This window comes from Dipodomys merriami, unplaced genomic scaffold (assembly GCF_024711535.1).
Source record: "Dipodomys merriami isolate MVZ:Mamm:240054 unplaced genomic scaffold, mDipMer1.0.p SCAF_33, whole genome shotgun sequence".
Taxonomy (NCBI): domain Eukaryota; kingdom Metazoa; phylum Chordata; class Mammalia; order Rodentia; family Heteromyidae; genus Dipodomys; species Dipodomys merriami.
The window spans coordinates 4,752,469-4,771,259 of record NW_027204826.1 but is presented as its reverse complement, the minus strand read 5'-3'; the positions used below and the strand labels follow the sequence as shown (position 1 = coordinate 4,771,259).

At 37.5% G+C, this 18,791-nt stretch overlaps 1 protein-coding gene across 9 annotated transcripts in view; it reads right to left on the bottom strand.

The window, feature by feature from the left end:
- The window catches only part of Myo9a (myosin IXA), a 143,968-nt gene that overhangs the window by 34,444 nt on the left and 90,733 nt on the right, over positions 1–18,791 (bottom strand). For 5 of the 9 annotated variants that reach the window (XM_070042965.1, XM_070042972.1, XM_070042969.1 and 2 more), the window contains 6 exons: positions 17,598–17,694; positions 16,891–17,106; positions 7,007–7,119; positions 5,355–5,497; positions 2,261–2,484; positions 1,722–1,838 (listed from right to left, as the gene is read on the bottom strand). In XM_070042965.1, the coding sequence (XP_069899066.1) occupies positions 1,722–1,838; positions 2,261–2,484; positions 5,355–5,497; positions 7,007–7,119; positions 16,891–17,106; positions 17,598–17,694 (910 nt within the window). The remainder of the gene's footprint in view (positions 1–1,721; positions 1,839–2,260; positions 2,485–5,354; positions 5,498–7,006; positions 7,120–16,890; positions 17,107–17,597; positions 17,695–18,791) is intronic. The other 4 variants (XM_070042973.1, XM_070042974.1, XM_070042971.1 and 1 more) reach the window with 3 other exon arrangements.

Genomic DNA, 18,791 nt, shown 5'->3' with positions numbered 1-18,791 from the left:
CAGCTTTTTCTGCTTATGTGGTGCTGAGGAATCGAACGCAGGGCCTTATGCATGCAAGGCAAGCACTCTACCACTGAGCCACCTTCCCAGCCCTGAAGCAATTCTTTATGTACAGAAGGTAATGAAATTTTGGTAATTGTTACAATAAAGGTCAAGGCCTTGACAGTTTTCCTAATGAACATGCCCAAGAGGTCATTGCAGTATGGAATGGAAGCAGAATAAAACCATAGCAGTATTAGTAAAAGACTCAACAGTATAAACAATGCAGTAGTGAGCAAGTCCTGAGCATTGCTTTCTAAAGTCTGGATTTGGAATTTAATTTATTTCTAAAGATTATTTGCAACCCTTTTGAATAACTAATCTCACAAATGAACCTTTTTTAGACAGTTCTACTCTAAAATTAAAAGAATTTTTACTTGGATTTCTGTCTAAAATACAAATTAGATAATATTTTTTTACTGAAGAAGAATGACATGCATGTTGCAAACAAATCTAAATGGAACTTCTTTTTTAAATAAAATCTGGAATGGTTATAAAAAAGAAGAGATTCTAAGTGACTAAAAGTATATACACTTAAATTTTATTTTGCTCTCATCATATTTAGATTAGAGATTGGACATTTTTGATATAGTGTTAGAAAACAACTACTAAGCATATTTTCTCTTCCTGTGTGATTCAAAGTGCACTAAAGAATCTAACACCCCTGAGTTCCCAAACTAGGAAATACAGGTACAAAGCAGGTAATGAGATGCATGTTATATCTGGGCAGAATTGGCAAAAACCTGTCATTTCTTAAACCTAATAATTTGTCATAAGCTTATTACTTCTGTACGAGTCTTGAAATTCCTGTTAGCTCAAACTCCATAGCTCCCGTTACAGAAAAAAAAAAAAATTTTTTTTTTTTGGGTCCGGTCATGGGGCCTGAACTCTGGGCCTGGGTGCTGTCCCTCAGCTCTTCAGCTCAATGCTAGCGCTCTACCACTTGAGCCACAACGCCACTTCCGGCTTTTTTCTTATGTGGTGCTGAGGAATCGAACCCAGGGCCTCAGGCATGCAAGGGCAAGAACTCTACCACTGAGCCACCTTCCCAGCCCACACTAAAAAAATTTTATGCTGAGAAAAGTGTAAAAAGTAGAATAGACATTATAGTTTTCCTGACTTTTCATTGTGAATTAAAGAATATGCTGAACAAAAGAAAAACCCAGTTATGAATTATTTTATAAAAAGTATGTGAGTTCACAAATACTGATTTAAAATTTAGTATTATTGTATACTTTAATATCAAAAATAAATTTTTGAAAACATGTCAATTGTCATGTGAAAGTACAGAGTAAGTGCAAAAATGGTACATGCTGATAAATAGAATTCAGTGACCATATACTGCCTAAGTCCAGGGGGAAGAATGCATAATATATTCCATATACACAGCTGAAAGAGTTGTTAGAAGTCTAATACTAGAGAGCAAGTAGGCAAAACAAAATCATATCTAGAATATACCAGCATCTTAGTATGAGAAAAATAAATGGGGGAAGGGAAACCCCAAGAAATTCAGAGACAGTATTAATCTGAGATCTTAACATACATTTCCTCAATTATCCATAGAACAAAATCAAAGAACTGGATAACTCTCTCATTGTATATGGCTCCTACAGTATCTTCTAGAACATCATCAAATTATTCATATGCTGAACTACAGTGTCTCCCAACATGGTGTAACTTACCGCCAATGCAGATGAATAAAAGCTGAAGATATTCTGTCGAAATTCTTTTAGGGCTTTTTTAAATACAACATCTACTAGTGTATCCTTTTTGCTGTCCTCATTATCTAAGTCATTCATCTGGGGATCATAAGAAGAAATGAACACAATTAACTAATTTGAAAGAGGGAAATGTGACAGCAGAAAAGTGTTGTATCTTTAACTGTTCTGAAAGTAATAGCCATTTGATATATTATCACTGCTCAATAAGTTTACACAATCTAACACCATATGATTCTACAGTTCTGTTGCTAGAAAAACTACAAACATGCAAAGACAAACTTATAAAAGGTAATGTGATAATTATAACAAGTCAATAGTAAAGCCTAAATGTTAAAACTGTCCGCCTAATCTGACAAATGCACATCCTATCACCTCAACTTTCTCATCTGAAAGAGAACAAACTACCTAGATTACTGAAACACATGTCACCATCATCTCTAGAAGGGTAAATACTCTGAATCCAAAGATGCTCAGAGGTGTAACTCAGCAGCAAAGTGTACCTTTTTCAGAAGAAACTCATCCATGCTTTTTAAATCACTGGCACTTGCTATAATTTGGATGGAGTCATTTTGCCAGTGCACAGAATCCACAGCCACACTGCTGATCTTTACACCCCGCTTGCGCTTTGCCTTTGGGGAGGGCTCTTTGTTCTCTTTGAATTCCTTCCGGCAACTACCAGGCAGTTCTGGACTCAGAGGAGGTGTTGGATGATGCTGAGCTAATTCTACAATTGAAGACAGAGTATCCAGAAGGATGTAGTAGTTAGTAAAAAAGATCAATCATATTCACATGCTTAAGTTCCTTTGGAAAACAAATGCAATTATCAGAAAAGTAATGTTCAGTCTTCACAATGTTCAAGAAAATGAATTAGAGAATAACTACTTTTTGTTTTGGGTCCAGTCGAGGGGCCTGAACTCTGGGCCTGGGCGCTGTCCCTCAGCTCTTCAGCTCAAGGCTAGTGTACTACCACTTGAGCCATAGCACCACTTCTAGCTATTTTTTTTTTTTTTTGCTTATGTAGTGCTGAGGAATTGAACCCAGGGCCTCATGCATGCAAGGCAAGTACTCTTCCCAAACCCCTAGAATAACTTCTTTTTAATGACTCCCAACATGCTGAGGGAATAGAAGTACAACATATAACCACACTAACACACTAAATACTACTGATCTAGTTGTAGCTGTGCTGTATGATTTAATAAATTACCAGCCAATAATAAGCCCAACAAGCAGTGGAGTTTGAAAATTAATATTTTTTTCTTTATGGTCTACAACATGACTATCAATGGTACTATCTGGTGACAGCTGGAAATTTGTTAGGGAGTTAGGTAACATCTGGCTTATTTTTGCTTGAGTACCTTTAAAATGCAGGATTTTGATTCTCACTTAATTCCTGGCCTAGACTGGCTTTGTACATAGTACTGAAAAGCACAATTTTTATCTGTAACTACTTCCATTGGGAAAGATTCCATGCAGCCCACTCATCCAGAAGCAGACTTGGCTTGTGAAGCCAGGAGAAAATGGTGGCTCTCTGTTTCCCAGGCTTCCTATACATTCTCTCACCCTCTGACACCTCTGATAATGAAATAAATGTGTCTCCCAGACACTAAGTGTCACTTCTGGCAGGAATTAAACTCAACCTCAAATATAACACTAGAATAAAGAGTATAAAGATACACGTATATTCAAACTGATAGTAACTGATTCAAATTTCGTTATGTAACTTAACAAGTACCTTATTTACTTCATTTGGAAAAATTAGTATTATATTATAAAACAATGGTTTTATAAAACTTGTCTATAAACTCACTGTAACACTAAAAATAAGGAAAATATCTTGGACTAGGTATATGGCTTAATGGTAGAGTGCTTGACTAGCATGTACGAGGTGCTGGATTCAATTCCTCAGTACCACATAAACCAAAAAAAAAAAAAAAAAGGGAGGGTAGGATATATCTTAATAAATTTTTATCTAAATATAAATAAAAGCCTATAAATCCTAACTTTAAATGCAGTAAAGTCTACTTATACATATTTTAACTGATGAGCCTTAGACTTCCTGCTTTTCTTGGGAATCTACAGTGAATGATGTAATTAAAGAAAATGAACTTAGAACAATTATTACTGATCATACAATATATTAAGAAAATGAACACTACAGTAATTCATCAGTAGTGAGGAATTCCAAGTTCTCTAAATTAATCTTTAGCATCTACTTTATTACCAGTTTTATCCACAGAAAATGGTCAGCTGATAGATACTAAAAAGGAGTCAGATTATACCTTTACCTTTCATCAGAGCTCACAGCTGCCTCTGCTACAAGCCCATCTTCTCCTATGTAGTTTGATCATTTTTTTCTCATATACCCCAACTTTCTCCATGAGGTTTTGTCTGTTACAAGTGAGTCTATTCTCTTCCTAAAAGCGAAGAGATCCTATGGCCTCTCTATTTTGGTCCCTACCACATTCCTCACCTCTGATGTACATCCATGTTGAAGGTGACAGACTACATAGGAGCTAAAAAGAGGCACACCTGAGAAAGGGATGGGGTACTCTTCTAATGCTGGGATTACTGGAATTATGGGAGAGTTAGTGCTCACTGGTGGGTAGTTTCAGATATGTTATTATTCATGCTCCCTCAAGCAAAAATATTAGCTACCTCATAAAGTGCAACCAGTAGGTACACCTAACAACTACAACAGTGTTAAGAATTTAGACTCTGGAGATGTCTAGATTCAGTTATTTACTCTAATTACTTTTTTTGGGGGTCAGTTGTTGGGGCCTGAACTCTGGGCCTACGCACTGTCCCTCAGCTATTCAGCTCAAGGTTAGTGCTCTATCACTTGAGCCACAGCACCACTTCCAGCTTTTTCTGCTTATGTGGTGCTGAGGAATCGAACCCAGGGCCTCATACATGCAAAGCCTAGCCCTCTTCTAATTACTATTATGTATATCAATAATTGAATTTTATTTGCCCTGGTGTTCTTATAGATAAATTAGAATTAATAATGATACCCAAGAGAAATGTCAGAATAAAATGAGTTAATCCATACTGATATGCTTAGCACAATACTACATGTAGAAAGTACTCAAAGTTGATGCTCTGAATTACTGCTAATAACAAATATGATTTAAACCAATGATGGCTACTTTTCACAGTTTTGAAGATGTCTTAAGATTCATAATCATTCTTTTTTATCAGTAGTAGGACTTGAACTCGGGTCTGGGCACTGCCCCTGAGCTTTTCTTGCTCAAGCACTCTATCACTTGAGCCACAGTGTAACTTCTGGCTTTTTCTGTATATGTGGTACTGAGGAATTGAACCCAGGGCTTCATGCATGCTAGGCAAGCACTCTTCCACTAAGCCACATTCCCAGCCCTCACAATCATTCTTGAAGGGGCTCATGCTCTATTGTGTTATGCCACAGAACTTTGGAACATAAAGTTACAGTGTAGTGTCACTTATTAACTAAGGAAGCTTTTAACAATCCTGGTCCGTATCTCATTAAAAAGTCCAACAGGATTATGGTTATGAATGACAAAGAAATAACCAACTTTCAAAAGAGTAAACAAACTACCACACTTAGTCTATTTTTACCATCTGGAAACTGATGAGTTGGCATCACATCTGAGCTGGCAAAGAGTGCTGCAACCTCTGATTGGGTGGCAGGTTTTACTCTAGTAGTCTTTTTCTCTCCTTGTTTTCCTTTGGCCCAGAATCTCATCTTAGCTCTCTGAGGTCTTAAAAAAAAAAAAAAAAAAAGATAAAATCAGCATGTCCCAGCAACACTTAAGTATTATCTGAAGGTTTATATACTGTTCATGCATAGTAATCTACTTAACCATTGCATTTAAATTTAATCATAGTTAGCTTTTAGTTCTACATTTAAACCCTCACAGGGAAGGTGGTTCCTATTTTTTTCTTTCTTTTCTATGTGTGTAGGGAGGGTGGAAGTTAGGAGTGTGGATTGAACCCCTGACCCCTGCAAATGCTAGGCAAGTACTCTCCCACTGAGCCAGCTCCTCATCTTGAATACAGAAGGGTAAAAACATAAACCAGAGAAGTTAAATGATTTGCTAAAACATGTACAAAGCAGTGGAACTAGAGGATTCCAACTCAGGCTAACTCCTGAACTAGTGTCTCCTTGATCTTATCTCCCATGCAGCTTGGATTTAACACATAACAAAGAAAACACTGTTAAAGAAGAGACTGTTAACTATTATCCATTCTAAGAACCATTACTTTCTTTCATTAATTTCCAGTCTTTATGGATAAGCATGTCAATTTTTACATCCTATAATCATCTAAAATCTTTCTTTTTTTTTTTGGTCGGCCGTGGGGCTTGAACTCTGGGCCTGGGCGCTGTCCCACAGCTCTTCAGCTCAAGGCGAGCGCTCTACCACTTGAGCTACAGTGCCACTTCTGGTTTTCTGGTGGTTTATTGGAGATAGGAGTCTCACGGTCTCTCCTGCCCGGGCTGGCTTTGAACCACGATCCTCAGATCTCAGCCTCCTGAGTAGCTAGGATTACAGGCGTGATAAAATCTTTCTTTTTTTTTTTCAGCAGTACTGAGTTCAAGCCCAGTACCAGAACAAAACCATAAAACAAAAACAAAACAAAACAAAAAATTTCCTGAAAGTCTTTCTCTAAAAGTGCTTATATAATGTACATCAAAAAATTCTTATTTAAAAATAACAGTTCCTACAAAATCTCTTAAAAACAAATTACTTTCTGAACGTCTTTCTCTACAACACTAGGTCAGAATAGAACCCAAGACAAAACTCAAACATATTCTACTCTCTTTTTTATTTAATACATTTTTTTATTGTGAAAATACCATACAGAGGAGGTACCATTACATGGGCAAGGTAATGAGTACATTTCTTTTTTTTAATTATGAAAATACTGTACAGAGGGGTTACAATTACATGGGCAAGATCTACTCTCTTCTTCATATTTTAGTTCTCTTCTTTTACAACAAAGACCACAAGTCATATGACTTAGAGATGTCCCAGAAATCATATTGCTATATTCAGAGGGTAATATACCTTGCCATATATACCCTGAACTACTATGTGTCTATATTATGTGTGTGTGTATGTATGTGTGTGTCTGGGCATGTGTGTAAAACTGATAACTATTTCTTGACAAATCAGCAAATGAACTTAATTTCAAAGTTCAGTATTTAACTTCAGCCCATTTTTAAACAATGCTGTATTACCCCCATTAATTCTATGCATACTTCATACCTTATATCTGAATCAGAAGCCTTCTGTCTCACTGCCAATTTTGTAATCTCTCCTTGAGACAAAGTTTTATGAAGCTTTGCTTGTTCATCAACTGAAGAATATCGCTGTGATGTCTGTAATAATTACAACAGATTTTTAAAACCAAATAACTACATGATAGCACTATAATTAAAACTGAGCTTCAGATGTAATAACTATAGATGTTAAAATATAAAAAATAAGCCAGGCACTTATACCTGCAATCCTAGTTACTCAGAAGGCTGAAATCTGACATTTTCATTTTGAAGATCGTGCAGGCAGAAAAAAAACCCAAGTCTCTTATCTACATTAACTAGCAAAAAAGCCAGAAATGGAGGTTTGGCTCAAGTGGTAAATTACCAACCTTGAGAAAAAAAGCTAAGAAATCTAAGCAAAAGCACGAAGCTCTGAGTTTGAGTCCCAGTACTGGGACCAAAACCTTTAATAAAAATTAAAAATGCATTCATGTTCTATTTAGAGATTAGCTGAAATAATAGAAACTAAATAAAACTTTGCTATCTCTTTAATGTAATGAGAAGGACAGGTAATTTGGGTCAATGAGGATGCTGGATAGGACCCACCTAGTTCATATTCTGACAATGTAACAAAAATCACAGGTGGAAAGGGAAGAAAATGGTCACACAAAAAGACCCGGGATAGAATAATCTTGGAACACTCAAGGGTTGTCTTTCATATTTCTTCTGATGTATGCCAAAAGGTACTAATTCTTTTTATGAATTAATTTACAGATTTTTTTTTATTATACCCAGTTAAAGTTACTATTAGAGTCTTATTATATCCAGTCAAGGTTTTTAAAAAGGTACGAAAAACCAAAGGACCAAAGAATAAAGGTCACTAATATTACTAATGTTCTAAACTATATACAATTTACAAAACTTGAATTAAAAATCACATTTTTTTAATTTTTAAAAATTGTGTGTGTGTTGTGTGTGTATGTGTGCATGCGCGCGTGCGCACTGGTAGAGACCAACAGCAGATTAAACAGAAGAAAAGACTAATAAAATGACGAATCTTTGAGCTAGCAGAACCATGTTTCCTCCCCAAACTAGGATTTCTTATTTCTTCTTCTAACCAGCTCAGAATTGTTTTCAGGGGTCATGTGGCTAGATCTAGCACACTCAGATAATGTCCCTTATAAATCAGCTGGTTTGGAACTTTAATTACATCTAGAAATCCCCTTTACAACAGAATCTTGATCAATACAGTGGAAATCCCCTTTACAACAGAATCTTGATCAATACAGTGAAGTAGAGCCAGGAATCGATGGAGCCATCACATAATTCTATGCAAAGAGATAAAGAGATCTGAACATTAGACAAAGCGGGTGAGTACCAAAACTTTACACAGAGGCTTGTACTGATTTAAAATAACTGCCAGAAAGAGAAGATTCACCCTGAGTGTAAAAGCCTGAAGAGAACCAACTTCTGATATCAAGGTTACATAAAGAACTAAGGAAATTCAGTATCTCTGAGCTCTTAGTAATTAATCTTCTATGGTAAGAGTTAATCTGATTAAGTGTAGAAATTTCAACAAAAATATTTGATGTGAGCATTTAAAATATTTAGCCATGGGGTAAACATAAACACAAAGGTAAGGGCTGGGAAGGTGACTCAGTGGTAGAGCGCTTGCCTTGCATGCCTGAGGCCCTGGGTTCGATTCCCCAGCACCATATAAGCAAAAAGAAAAAAAGCCGGAAGTGGTGCTGTGGCTCAAGTGGTAGAGCACTAGCCTTGAGCTGAAGAGCTGAGGGACAGTGCCCAGGCCCAGGGTTCAGGCCCCACGACCGGAGAAGCCAAATAAAAAATAATAATAATAAAAAACACAAAGGTAAGCCAGGCACCAGTGGCTCACACCTGTAATCCTATCTACTCAGGAGGCTGAGATCTGAGGATCACTGTTCAAAGCCAGCCTGGGAAGGAAAGTCTGTGAAACTCAACTCCAATAAACCACCAAAAAACCGGAAGTGGTGCTGTGGCTCAAGTGGTAGAGCACTAGCCTGGACCTAAGAGCTCAGGGACAGTGTCCAGGCCCAGAGTTCAAGCCTCACTACCAACGAAACACACACACACACACACACACACACACACACACACACACACACACACACACACACACACACACACACACACACACCAAGACACACACACACACCAAGACACACACACACACAAGGTAGAAGTTATAGTAAAAGAAAATGTTTCTAGGAAATGGCACTGTGCTGCTACCCTTGAGCAAAAGAGCTCAAGGACAAACCCCAGGCCTCGAGTTCAAGCCCAATAAATACATGCCCCCCCCCACCAAAGTAAAACTAAAAGCTCTGACTGTGTGCTGATGGCTCATACCTGCAATCCTAGCCACTCAAGAGTTAAGATATAGAATCATAGTTCAAAAGCCAGCAGCCTGGATAGAAAAATCCATGAGAATCTTCTATCCAATTAACTGCCAAAACACCACACTAGCCTTGAGCACAAAAGCTCAGAACAATGCATGGGTTCTCAGTTCAAGGCCCAGGATGGACAGACGGACACGGACATGGACACACACACACACACACGCACGCAACGCACACACGCATGCAACGCACATACGTACACACACACCCTAAATGTTCTGACAATTAGCTGAGCACCACTGGCTCATGCCTGTAATCCTAGCTACTCAGGAGGCTGAGATCTGAGGATCAAGGTTCAAAGCCAGCCCAGTCAGAAAAAGTCTGTGAGACTCTTATCTCCAATAAACCACCAGAAAACCGGAGGTAGCACTGTGGCTCTAGTGGCAGATCACTGGCCTTGAGCTGAAGAACCAAGGGACAGCGCCCAGGCCCAAAGTTCAAGCCCTAAATAAATAAATAAATAATAACAGATAAAAAAATTAAAAACTCAGAATCAGAAGGGAAAAGAGAAAGATTCACTGACAATCTGTTACACAATATGAATTAGCCTATCACTCATGAAATACTGACTAATCAGCTTGGTTCTGATGGCTCACATCTTTAATTCTAGATACTCAGAAGGCAGAGATATGGAAGATCTTAGTTCAAAAAGTCTGCAAGACTTCATCGCCAAAATAAACAGCAAAAAGTATGAAGCATGTATGAAGCATGGTTCAAGTGGTAGAGGACCTTCCTGGCAAGCAAGCCAAGGAAGAATACAGGTCTCAAATTCAAGTCCTAGTACCTCAAAAAACAAAACAAAACAAAACAAAAACCACCAAAAGACTGATGGGCAATCCCAGACAATCAGCCTTGGGAGGCTGAAGCAGAGTTTGAAGTTACTTGAGCTAAATAAGGAGATGCTCTCTCAACAACTAGAACAAAAAACAAAGAAAAAAAAAAAAGCACCAAAAACTTTAACTAGAAAAAAAGGCAACAAAAGAAAATCTTAGCTAAACATAAATTTTTAAGTACCTTTAAAAAAGTACCAAAGGTAAAGCCAGGCGCTGGTAGCTCACGCCTGTAATCCTAGCTACTCAGGAGGCTGAGATCTGAGGATCTCGGTTCAAAGCCAGCCCTGGCAGGAAAGACCGTGAGACTCCTATATCTCCAATAAACCACCAGAAAACCGGAAGTGGCGCTGTAGCTCAAGTGGTAGAGCGCTCGCCTTGAGCTGAAGAGCTGAGGAACAGCGCCCAGGCCCAGAGTTCAAGCCCCACAACCGACAAAAAAAAAAAAAAAAAAAAAAAAGTACCACAAATAAAACAAAAATACATTGCTTCCTAAATACAAAAAGAATCTTTTAAAACAGCAAAGAAAAACATACAATGAAATAAAACAAATTTAATATATATCATACAATAATCATGTAAAATAAAGATGTAACTGAACTTTCCAGTTATATCAATAAGTATGTTTAACTTATCTATGAAAACAAAATAACTTTCATTTAATTCAAAGTAGGACGCAAATATACTATGCAAAAACCACACACTCAAATCAAAGGGATCTAGAAAGACTAAAAAGCGTAAGCAAAAACATTCTAGGCAAGTGGAAACAGCAGTCAAACTGGAAAAAGAAGCATGAAGTGTAACAAAGCACAACTAACAGCATTAGACATAACACATCATTCTCAGCATGGGACTCCTCAGTATACAAGAACCTGGGAAGCTACAGAAGACCCCATGATGCACAGGTAGAGTTTATGGATGTATACTCTGAACAGATTATACTTTATCAAATGCATGTGGTCCACTCATAAAAACTGGCCAATATTAGCTAATGAAGGAAATACCAGCAAATTCTACCAAATACAAATACTTTGATTATAAGTCAATATAACTAGGAATTAACAAATACACTTAAGTACTTTTTCTCTAAAACCTAAAAACTCTTTTTACTAAACAAGTCGGGTAGAAAAGAAAGTTGAACTCAATATATGAAAAAGAAAAACTACATAATATGGTATACAATCTATAGGATACATAGGAAGCAATGATCAGAGGGGAAAAAATCAGGGACTTATAGAAATCGATATGATAAAACTAAAACAAATGAATTAATTTTTTTTTGGTCGGTCATGGGGCTTGAACTCTGGGCCTGGGCGCTGTCCCTCAGCTCTTCAGCTCAAGGCGAGCGCTCTACCACTTGAGCTACAGCGCCACTTCCGGTTTTCTGGTGGTTTATTGGAGATAGGAGTCTCACGGTCTCTCCTGCCCGGGCTGGCTTTGAACCGAGATCCTCAGATCTCAGCCTCCTGAGTAGCTAGGATTACAGGCATGAGCCACCAGCGCCCAGCTGAACTAAATTTCCAACTTAAAATCTAGAAAAGTAAAAAAGTAAACCAAAGAAAGCACAAGGAAATAAATAATTAAACCAAAGAAAGCACAAGGAAATAATTAACATGAAGGCAGGAACCAATGAATGAAAAAAATTGCAAAAAATAGGTACAATAAAGCAAAAGCCATTAACAGATAAATGACTAATGTTAAAAAACTTAAATCTGGAGCTAGGTACCAGTGGCTCATGCCTGTAATCCTAGTTACTCAGGAGGCTGAGATCGGAGGATCATGGTTCAAAGCCAGCCCGGGCAGGAAAGTCTGTGAGACTTTTTTTTTATTTTGGGGTCCGGTCATGGGGCCTGAACTCTGGGCCTGGGCACTGTCCCTCAGCTCTTCAGCTCAAGGCTAGCGCTCTACCACTTGAGCCACAGCGCCAATTCCGGCTTTTTTTTCTTTTTGCTTATGTGGCGCTGAGGAATCAAACCCAGGGCCTCATACATGCAAGGCAAGTGCTCTACCACTGAGCCACCTTCCCAGGCCCTCTGTGAGACTTTTATCTCCAATTAACCACCAGAAAACTAGAAGTGGTGCTGTGGCTCAAGTGGTAGAGCACTAGTTTTCAGCTGAAGAGCTGAGAGACAGTGCTCAGGCCCAGAGTTCAAGCCCCATGACCAACCAAAAAAAATTTTTTTGAATCTAGAATGTACCACAAAGGTTCATGGGGTGAAGGACCCTCCTTCTAGAGGGGAGGCTTTCGAAGATAATCAGATTATGAAGGTTCTGACCTTATCAATGGGTGTATTCCTCATCTGATTCTATTATAGGTATAAGGTGGTAGAAATTTTAAGAGGTAGGATATCATTGTTGGACATAGGTCCTAGGAGACATGCCCCAGAAGGTATCTCTTTCCCTCCTGAAACTTAATGGCCACAATGAGGTGACTGCTTCACTACAGAAATCATGAGCCAAAATAAATGTTTCCTCCTCTGTTATCTCAGTTTTTTGTTACAGTGATGAAAAGCTGACTAACACAGCTATGTAACTTAATTTTAAATGCAAATCTCCAAAATAAGAAATGACAGGAAGGAAATAATCACTGAAATAGAGAAAACTTAAAGACGCTAAGAAACTATTTTCCAGGGACGAATCTGATCAAGATGCACTGTACACAAATTTGGATATGTTAAATTGTACTCATATAACCATTTGTAAATTCAAAAAGTAAGTAAAAAAAAAACCACCAATTTTCCAGACTTCCATGCAAATAATTAGAAAAGGTAGATGAAATAATTTCATAAGAAAAAATGGCTTAACAAAATGGATTCCATTAGATAAAATGCTTACAAAGATCCATTTTCCTACAAGAAATGGAAGACTTATGCCACAACAGCGCACCATTCCACAATGACTTGAGAGGGGAAGCCTATCAAATCTTCAAAGAACTGAGAGTCACAGTCCTATAAACAATCCCTGTATTTTTTTTTTGGGGGGGTGATGCATATATAAATCCAATTTGTATATTCAACATTATACCAGCTACTGTCTTAGGGTTCCTAATAGCCAATAAAATACCCAGTAGTTCCCATCAGGCAAAACCTGCCTCAAAGTCACTGTGAGCCCAGGTTCCCACAACATCCGAATATTCTTCTCTAACTCCCCCGCTAAGATGGGTTTTTCCCTTACTGTGGGGCAAGATAGATAGTAAGTTATACTTCAGTTAACATGTTTTTCTGGCATCTAGTGGAGTAGACACTGGAAAAACAGCAAACTCAACACAGATGAGGATTGGTTTTACAATGCTGGAGAGTCTTCTGTACAGAATATGGCTTTTGGTCTGGATAATGATGGAAAAAACTATACAGATAAAAGTTATGTTTCTTATCCTAATTTTTTATAAAGCAATAGATATGGTTTTACTAACCCACTTATTATTATCTAAAAGACTGAGAAAGTAAAAAGTTATATGGAAGTCATTAAATATTGCTTAGCATAGGCATTATGTCATTCTTGGTGAATGTCAACACAGTAGTGTTGACACCACATAAAAGAGTATTTAAATAGCAGGGTTGGAAGTAGGAAGCTAACATTGAAATTCTGCAGGAAGGAAACTACTACTCTTACTTTCCCTCCCTCACAGCAAGTAACAAATGATTATTAATTATCGAACTCAAGATGTAATGTTTATCTTAAATCCCATGTATATTATTTCTTGACTATAAAGGTCAGAAGGTCATTTTTGTTAAGATTTAATAACTCACTTCTTGGTAAATGTCAGTCAGGACAGAATCACTCTGTCCAGAAAAAAAAAATTAATTCTTAACAATCTGTTTCTTAAAATTCAAGTCTATTTAAAAAAACCTCTATTTTGAGAATGCTATAAATTCCCCTGAAAAACAGCAACAAGATGACCTCAAAATATCAGGTAATGTTAGAACATAGCATATTTTCAAGATAAACACATTTAAAAATTGTTCCTTCCCTCCCTAAACCCACCCACCCACCACTATTAGCATATTCTAGAAAGCAAAGCTTCTTCATGCAAGTGTCTACTAGAAACCAGCACACCAGCACCTGTTCCTACAAATAGCTGGTGATGAAAGAGAAAGGCAGTGAGGAAGCTGAGGGTGACTAACCCTGTGCGGGGAGCTGCTCTACAACTACTGGCATGCAGTGACGGTCAAGCAGGTGACAGAGGCTAGAACACCGAAAGGAGCCCAACGCTCCAAGCAGAAAGCCCAACATCCGGTTCATCTCATCAAGATTTCCTAATACCAAATATTCTACCACCAAAGGACTAAGGGTTGTTACAAAAGAAACTCTCAGGAACAAAACAGCAGTTATAAATGCTAAGTTTCTCATGAGCAATAAATCTATGTACATGAGATAAATCTGTATTTTCAATAAAATTCATTTATTCCCTTACAAAGATTCATGTCTAGTTATCATATTGAAAAAAGTATTTTATTACTTGTAACTCAAATAAGGGCACCTTCACAATAGTTATTTAAGCCCATAAATTAACAGGTAATGATTAACAGGTAACCCTACATTTTAGCGTAGGTTAAGACTTGTTTCATTAAGAAAAATGTCCTTTTTCATTTGTTTTCATTTTCCCTCTCATGGAACATAAGTATTATCACTTAAAAACTGGGTTAACCTTCCACAGAAAATAAATACAATGAGAATATGTTGGAAATTATAAATTTTAACTGGCACTTCTATATAATTCAAAGAGTTGGGGCTGGGACGGTGGCTCAGTGGTAGAGTGCTTGCCTTGCATGTCTGAGGCCCTGGGTTCGATTCCTTAGTACCACATAAGCAAAAAGAAAAAAGCTGGAAGTGGCACTGTGCTCAAGTGGTAGAGCGCTAGCCTTGAGCTGAAGAGCTGAGGGACAGCGCCCAGGCCCAGAGTTCAGGCCCCATGACTGGACCCCCAAAAAAAAAATAAAAAATAAAAAATAAAAAAAACAAAGAGTTTAAAACAGCCAAACTAAACTATCTAATAACTCAAAGATTATTATAACTTTTTTCCATAATGAACAGACACTTAAGTGACTGGAGAGCCAATTTGCGGATATCCACAAAAATAAAGCATGCCTTTAAGCAATGCTTAGTTCATAAGACATATTTGGTTCCTATATTGTATATTTTTAGAACAATTCTGAAACAAAATTCTTTACCCTAATATATCTACTTGTGACTCATACTTATCAAACCACATGTGTATCTAATTTCAGCTGAGATGATGATAAAGTTATGTTCTTAGCCAAAAATAATACAGCTTTCTTCAACTAAAATTTTAAAAAATGCCAATTTATAATTTGTGACTAATACAAATTCACAATATATATAGTCTGCTCTTTGGCTGGGTTGGCACAAGCAAACAAGTTGTGCTCAGTGTATGTGTGGTGGTATGTGTAGTTGCAGACTGATGCTGGACCCTTGCACATGCAGGCAAGTACTCTGCTTCTGAGCTAAATACCCAATCCTTGATTTGGGGGATTTTGTTTTTTTGAGACAGGCTTTCTCTATGTGGCCTAAGCTAAGTTTGAATTTGCCTCCTGATGGCTGGAGTTACATGTGTGTACCACCACATCTGGCTAAATTTTTTTTAATTCATATTTATTTTTTGTCACTAAAAAATAAGAGAAGATGTATCAAGTTTAAAGGTAAAATTTTTTTTAAACATTTCAGCTAAAAATCTACTGACTTAACAGCTATCTTATTCCATATACTAGGGATCATTAAACCAAGTCAAATATAGTTCATTGTCTGTGTTTTTATTAAAACAGTCATGCTCATTTGTTTATTTATTGCCTATTGCTGCATCTAAACTATGGTGGTCAAACAAAGTAGCTACAACACAGAATATATGATCTACAATATGATATAGAATATATGATCTAACATGACCTATGGCCTTAAGAACCCCTTCTTAGAACTTTTTTTTTTGTTTAATTTTCTTTTTTGGTACTAGGGAGTCAAACCTGGGCTGTTATAACTGCTAGACAAGCACCTTGACATGAAATTACACCCCAGCCCCATTTTTTTAAATGGGGCTTGAACTCTGGGTGCCTGGGCACTGTCCCTCAGCTCTTCAGCTCAAGGGTAGCGCTCTACCACTTGAGCCACAGAGCCACTTCCAGTTTTCTGATGGTTTATTGGAGATAAAGAGTCTTTCGGTCTTTCTTGTCCAGGCTGGCTTTGAACCGCAATCCTTAGATCTCAGCCTCGTGAGTATTCTTCTCCACTGCTACATATATATATATATATATATATATATATATATATATATATATATATACGCTTTACTGAAGTTTGAACTCGGGGCCTCACATTTACTAAAATAAGCCATATTCCCAGCCCTTCCTTAGTCCTTTTAAGATATAATTTCCATAATTTCTACATCAGTGATAATTTCAGTGCCTTAATTTTGCCTAATTTGATATACACTGACAAAATGCCCTTTACTCAAATCCTACAAGACTTAGCTTTATTTGCTGTGTTCACTGAGGTTTCCTATGTACAAACCTTTATAGGGAGAGAAGCTGTGAAGGTTAGCTTTAGATTAGCAAAGAGTATTCCCGTCAAGATTTACTTGCTGTTTATTTCCCTTATTGCTTTAAAATTACCATTTCGGAGTCACTGTGAGAGGCCTGACCCAGGCTGGATGCAGGCCCTAGCTCAGAGTGAGAAGCTTGGTCAAGGGAGAGAAGGGGCTCAATAATGTCATCGTAATCATCTTCCTCTGTATCCCCCTCCCCATCGGCAAAAGTACCTCTAGTCAAGAAATCGGAGCGCGTCCGCGCCATTCGAGCTTTCTTTTTATGGGCCGGTCTGGCAACCTGCTTGACCAAATGATAAAACAAATAACACAACAATGTTTTGGGGTTTTTTGTTGTTGTTGGTATTTTGGGAGATGATGCCAATGAAAGAGGGCTCATGAATTTCCTAAAACTCCCTCCACCCCACCATACCCTTTTCTGCTTGTAGAAGTAACAGGTATGACCTAAAGGAACCTATATGTACATCACTGTGGACCAAGAAAGCTACATCTACACTGTTCTTCTCCACGGCCCTAAGGAGTCACATCAAAGTCACCTGAACAAGCTTCCTCCTTTCCTTAGCAACTTCTTTTTGGTAAACACAATCTGTATTTTTTAGGCACCATTCTTTGCCTGAACTATGTATTCCTAATTATAGCAGGTATACCTCATTCTTTCTCTAAAAACATTTATGAGTAAATAAGCTGATGAACTTATCTACCTTTAAGAATAACTTCCAAAATAATGTACATCTACTTCATGTAGAAGATATATAAACAAATGTCAGTACTTACCTCTCGCTGGCCCGGCCCTGCGAACTTAGGTTTCCAGGCTGGTTCATCTTGTTTACTGACTTGAGGATTTCCACTGTGTAACGATTCCTTGTCCACACTTTAAATAAAGCAATAGTATTACATTTAAGTTCCTATCAGACCTCATGGAAGTAGTCCTAAATAATAATATGAATTACACTCTAAGAAGCAAAGTCAAAGAATTCTAGCAAATTCTTTAAGTAATTCCAGATCTTAGTCAAGTCCCAAAAGAATAAGTCAGATGTCTTTTACTTACTCCATATACTATTATTAAGAATCCATATGTATAAATGAATTCTTAGAAACCCTAGCTGATAATCACTAGGTAAATTCTACTACAGTGCTATATGTGTAAGAATAATAGCAGCACAATTAGTTCAAGAGTAAAGCGGAATCAATGATAAGAAACGACAAATACTGCATCAAATTCCCAACTCTTAGAAATGAATACTAGTCTTATGAGGGGCCTTTTCACTTAAAATACATAAGTGATGAGGACTTCATTGCTCTGAGATGGCTCAAGAACAACTTCCTCTTTCTGAAATCTTCTGTAACTTTCACCAATTGTTTTAGTTTAAACATGAAGATATAGCTTTAAACTATACAGAAAAACAATACAAGCAGGATAAAAATTGTTATTAGGCTAAGCCATAGAGATGTTATAGTATTAATTTAGGAAAACATAATTTTTAGTTACCATATGGGATGACTGTTTCATCATTATAATATGTGGAGAAATATATATCAGGAACTGATGTAAATCTGAATACAATCCAATTACCTATGTTAACTGGATACCAGGAAGCTTAAAGCTCATCAACAACATAGTATTAAGCTCTCTTCCATGGGACTATAAATTCCTTGGAGATCTTCTATTACATAGCATAGTATTTTTTGGGGGGGAGGGGGGGGAGGTCAGTCATGGGCCCTGAACTCTGGGCTTGGGCACTGTCCCTGAGCTCTTCAGCTCAAGGCTAGCACTCTACACTTGAGCCACAGTGCCACTTCTGGCTTTTTCTGCTTATGTGGTGCTAAGGAATTGAACCCAGGGCTTCATGCATGCAAGGAAAGCACTCTCCCACTGAGCCACCTTCCCAACCCATACATAGCATTGTATTGCTTGTAAGTACACACTAAAAATACTATAGGTGATAGGTTAATTGATCTTCCATTTAA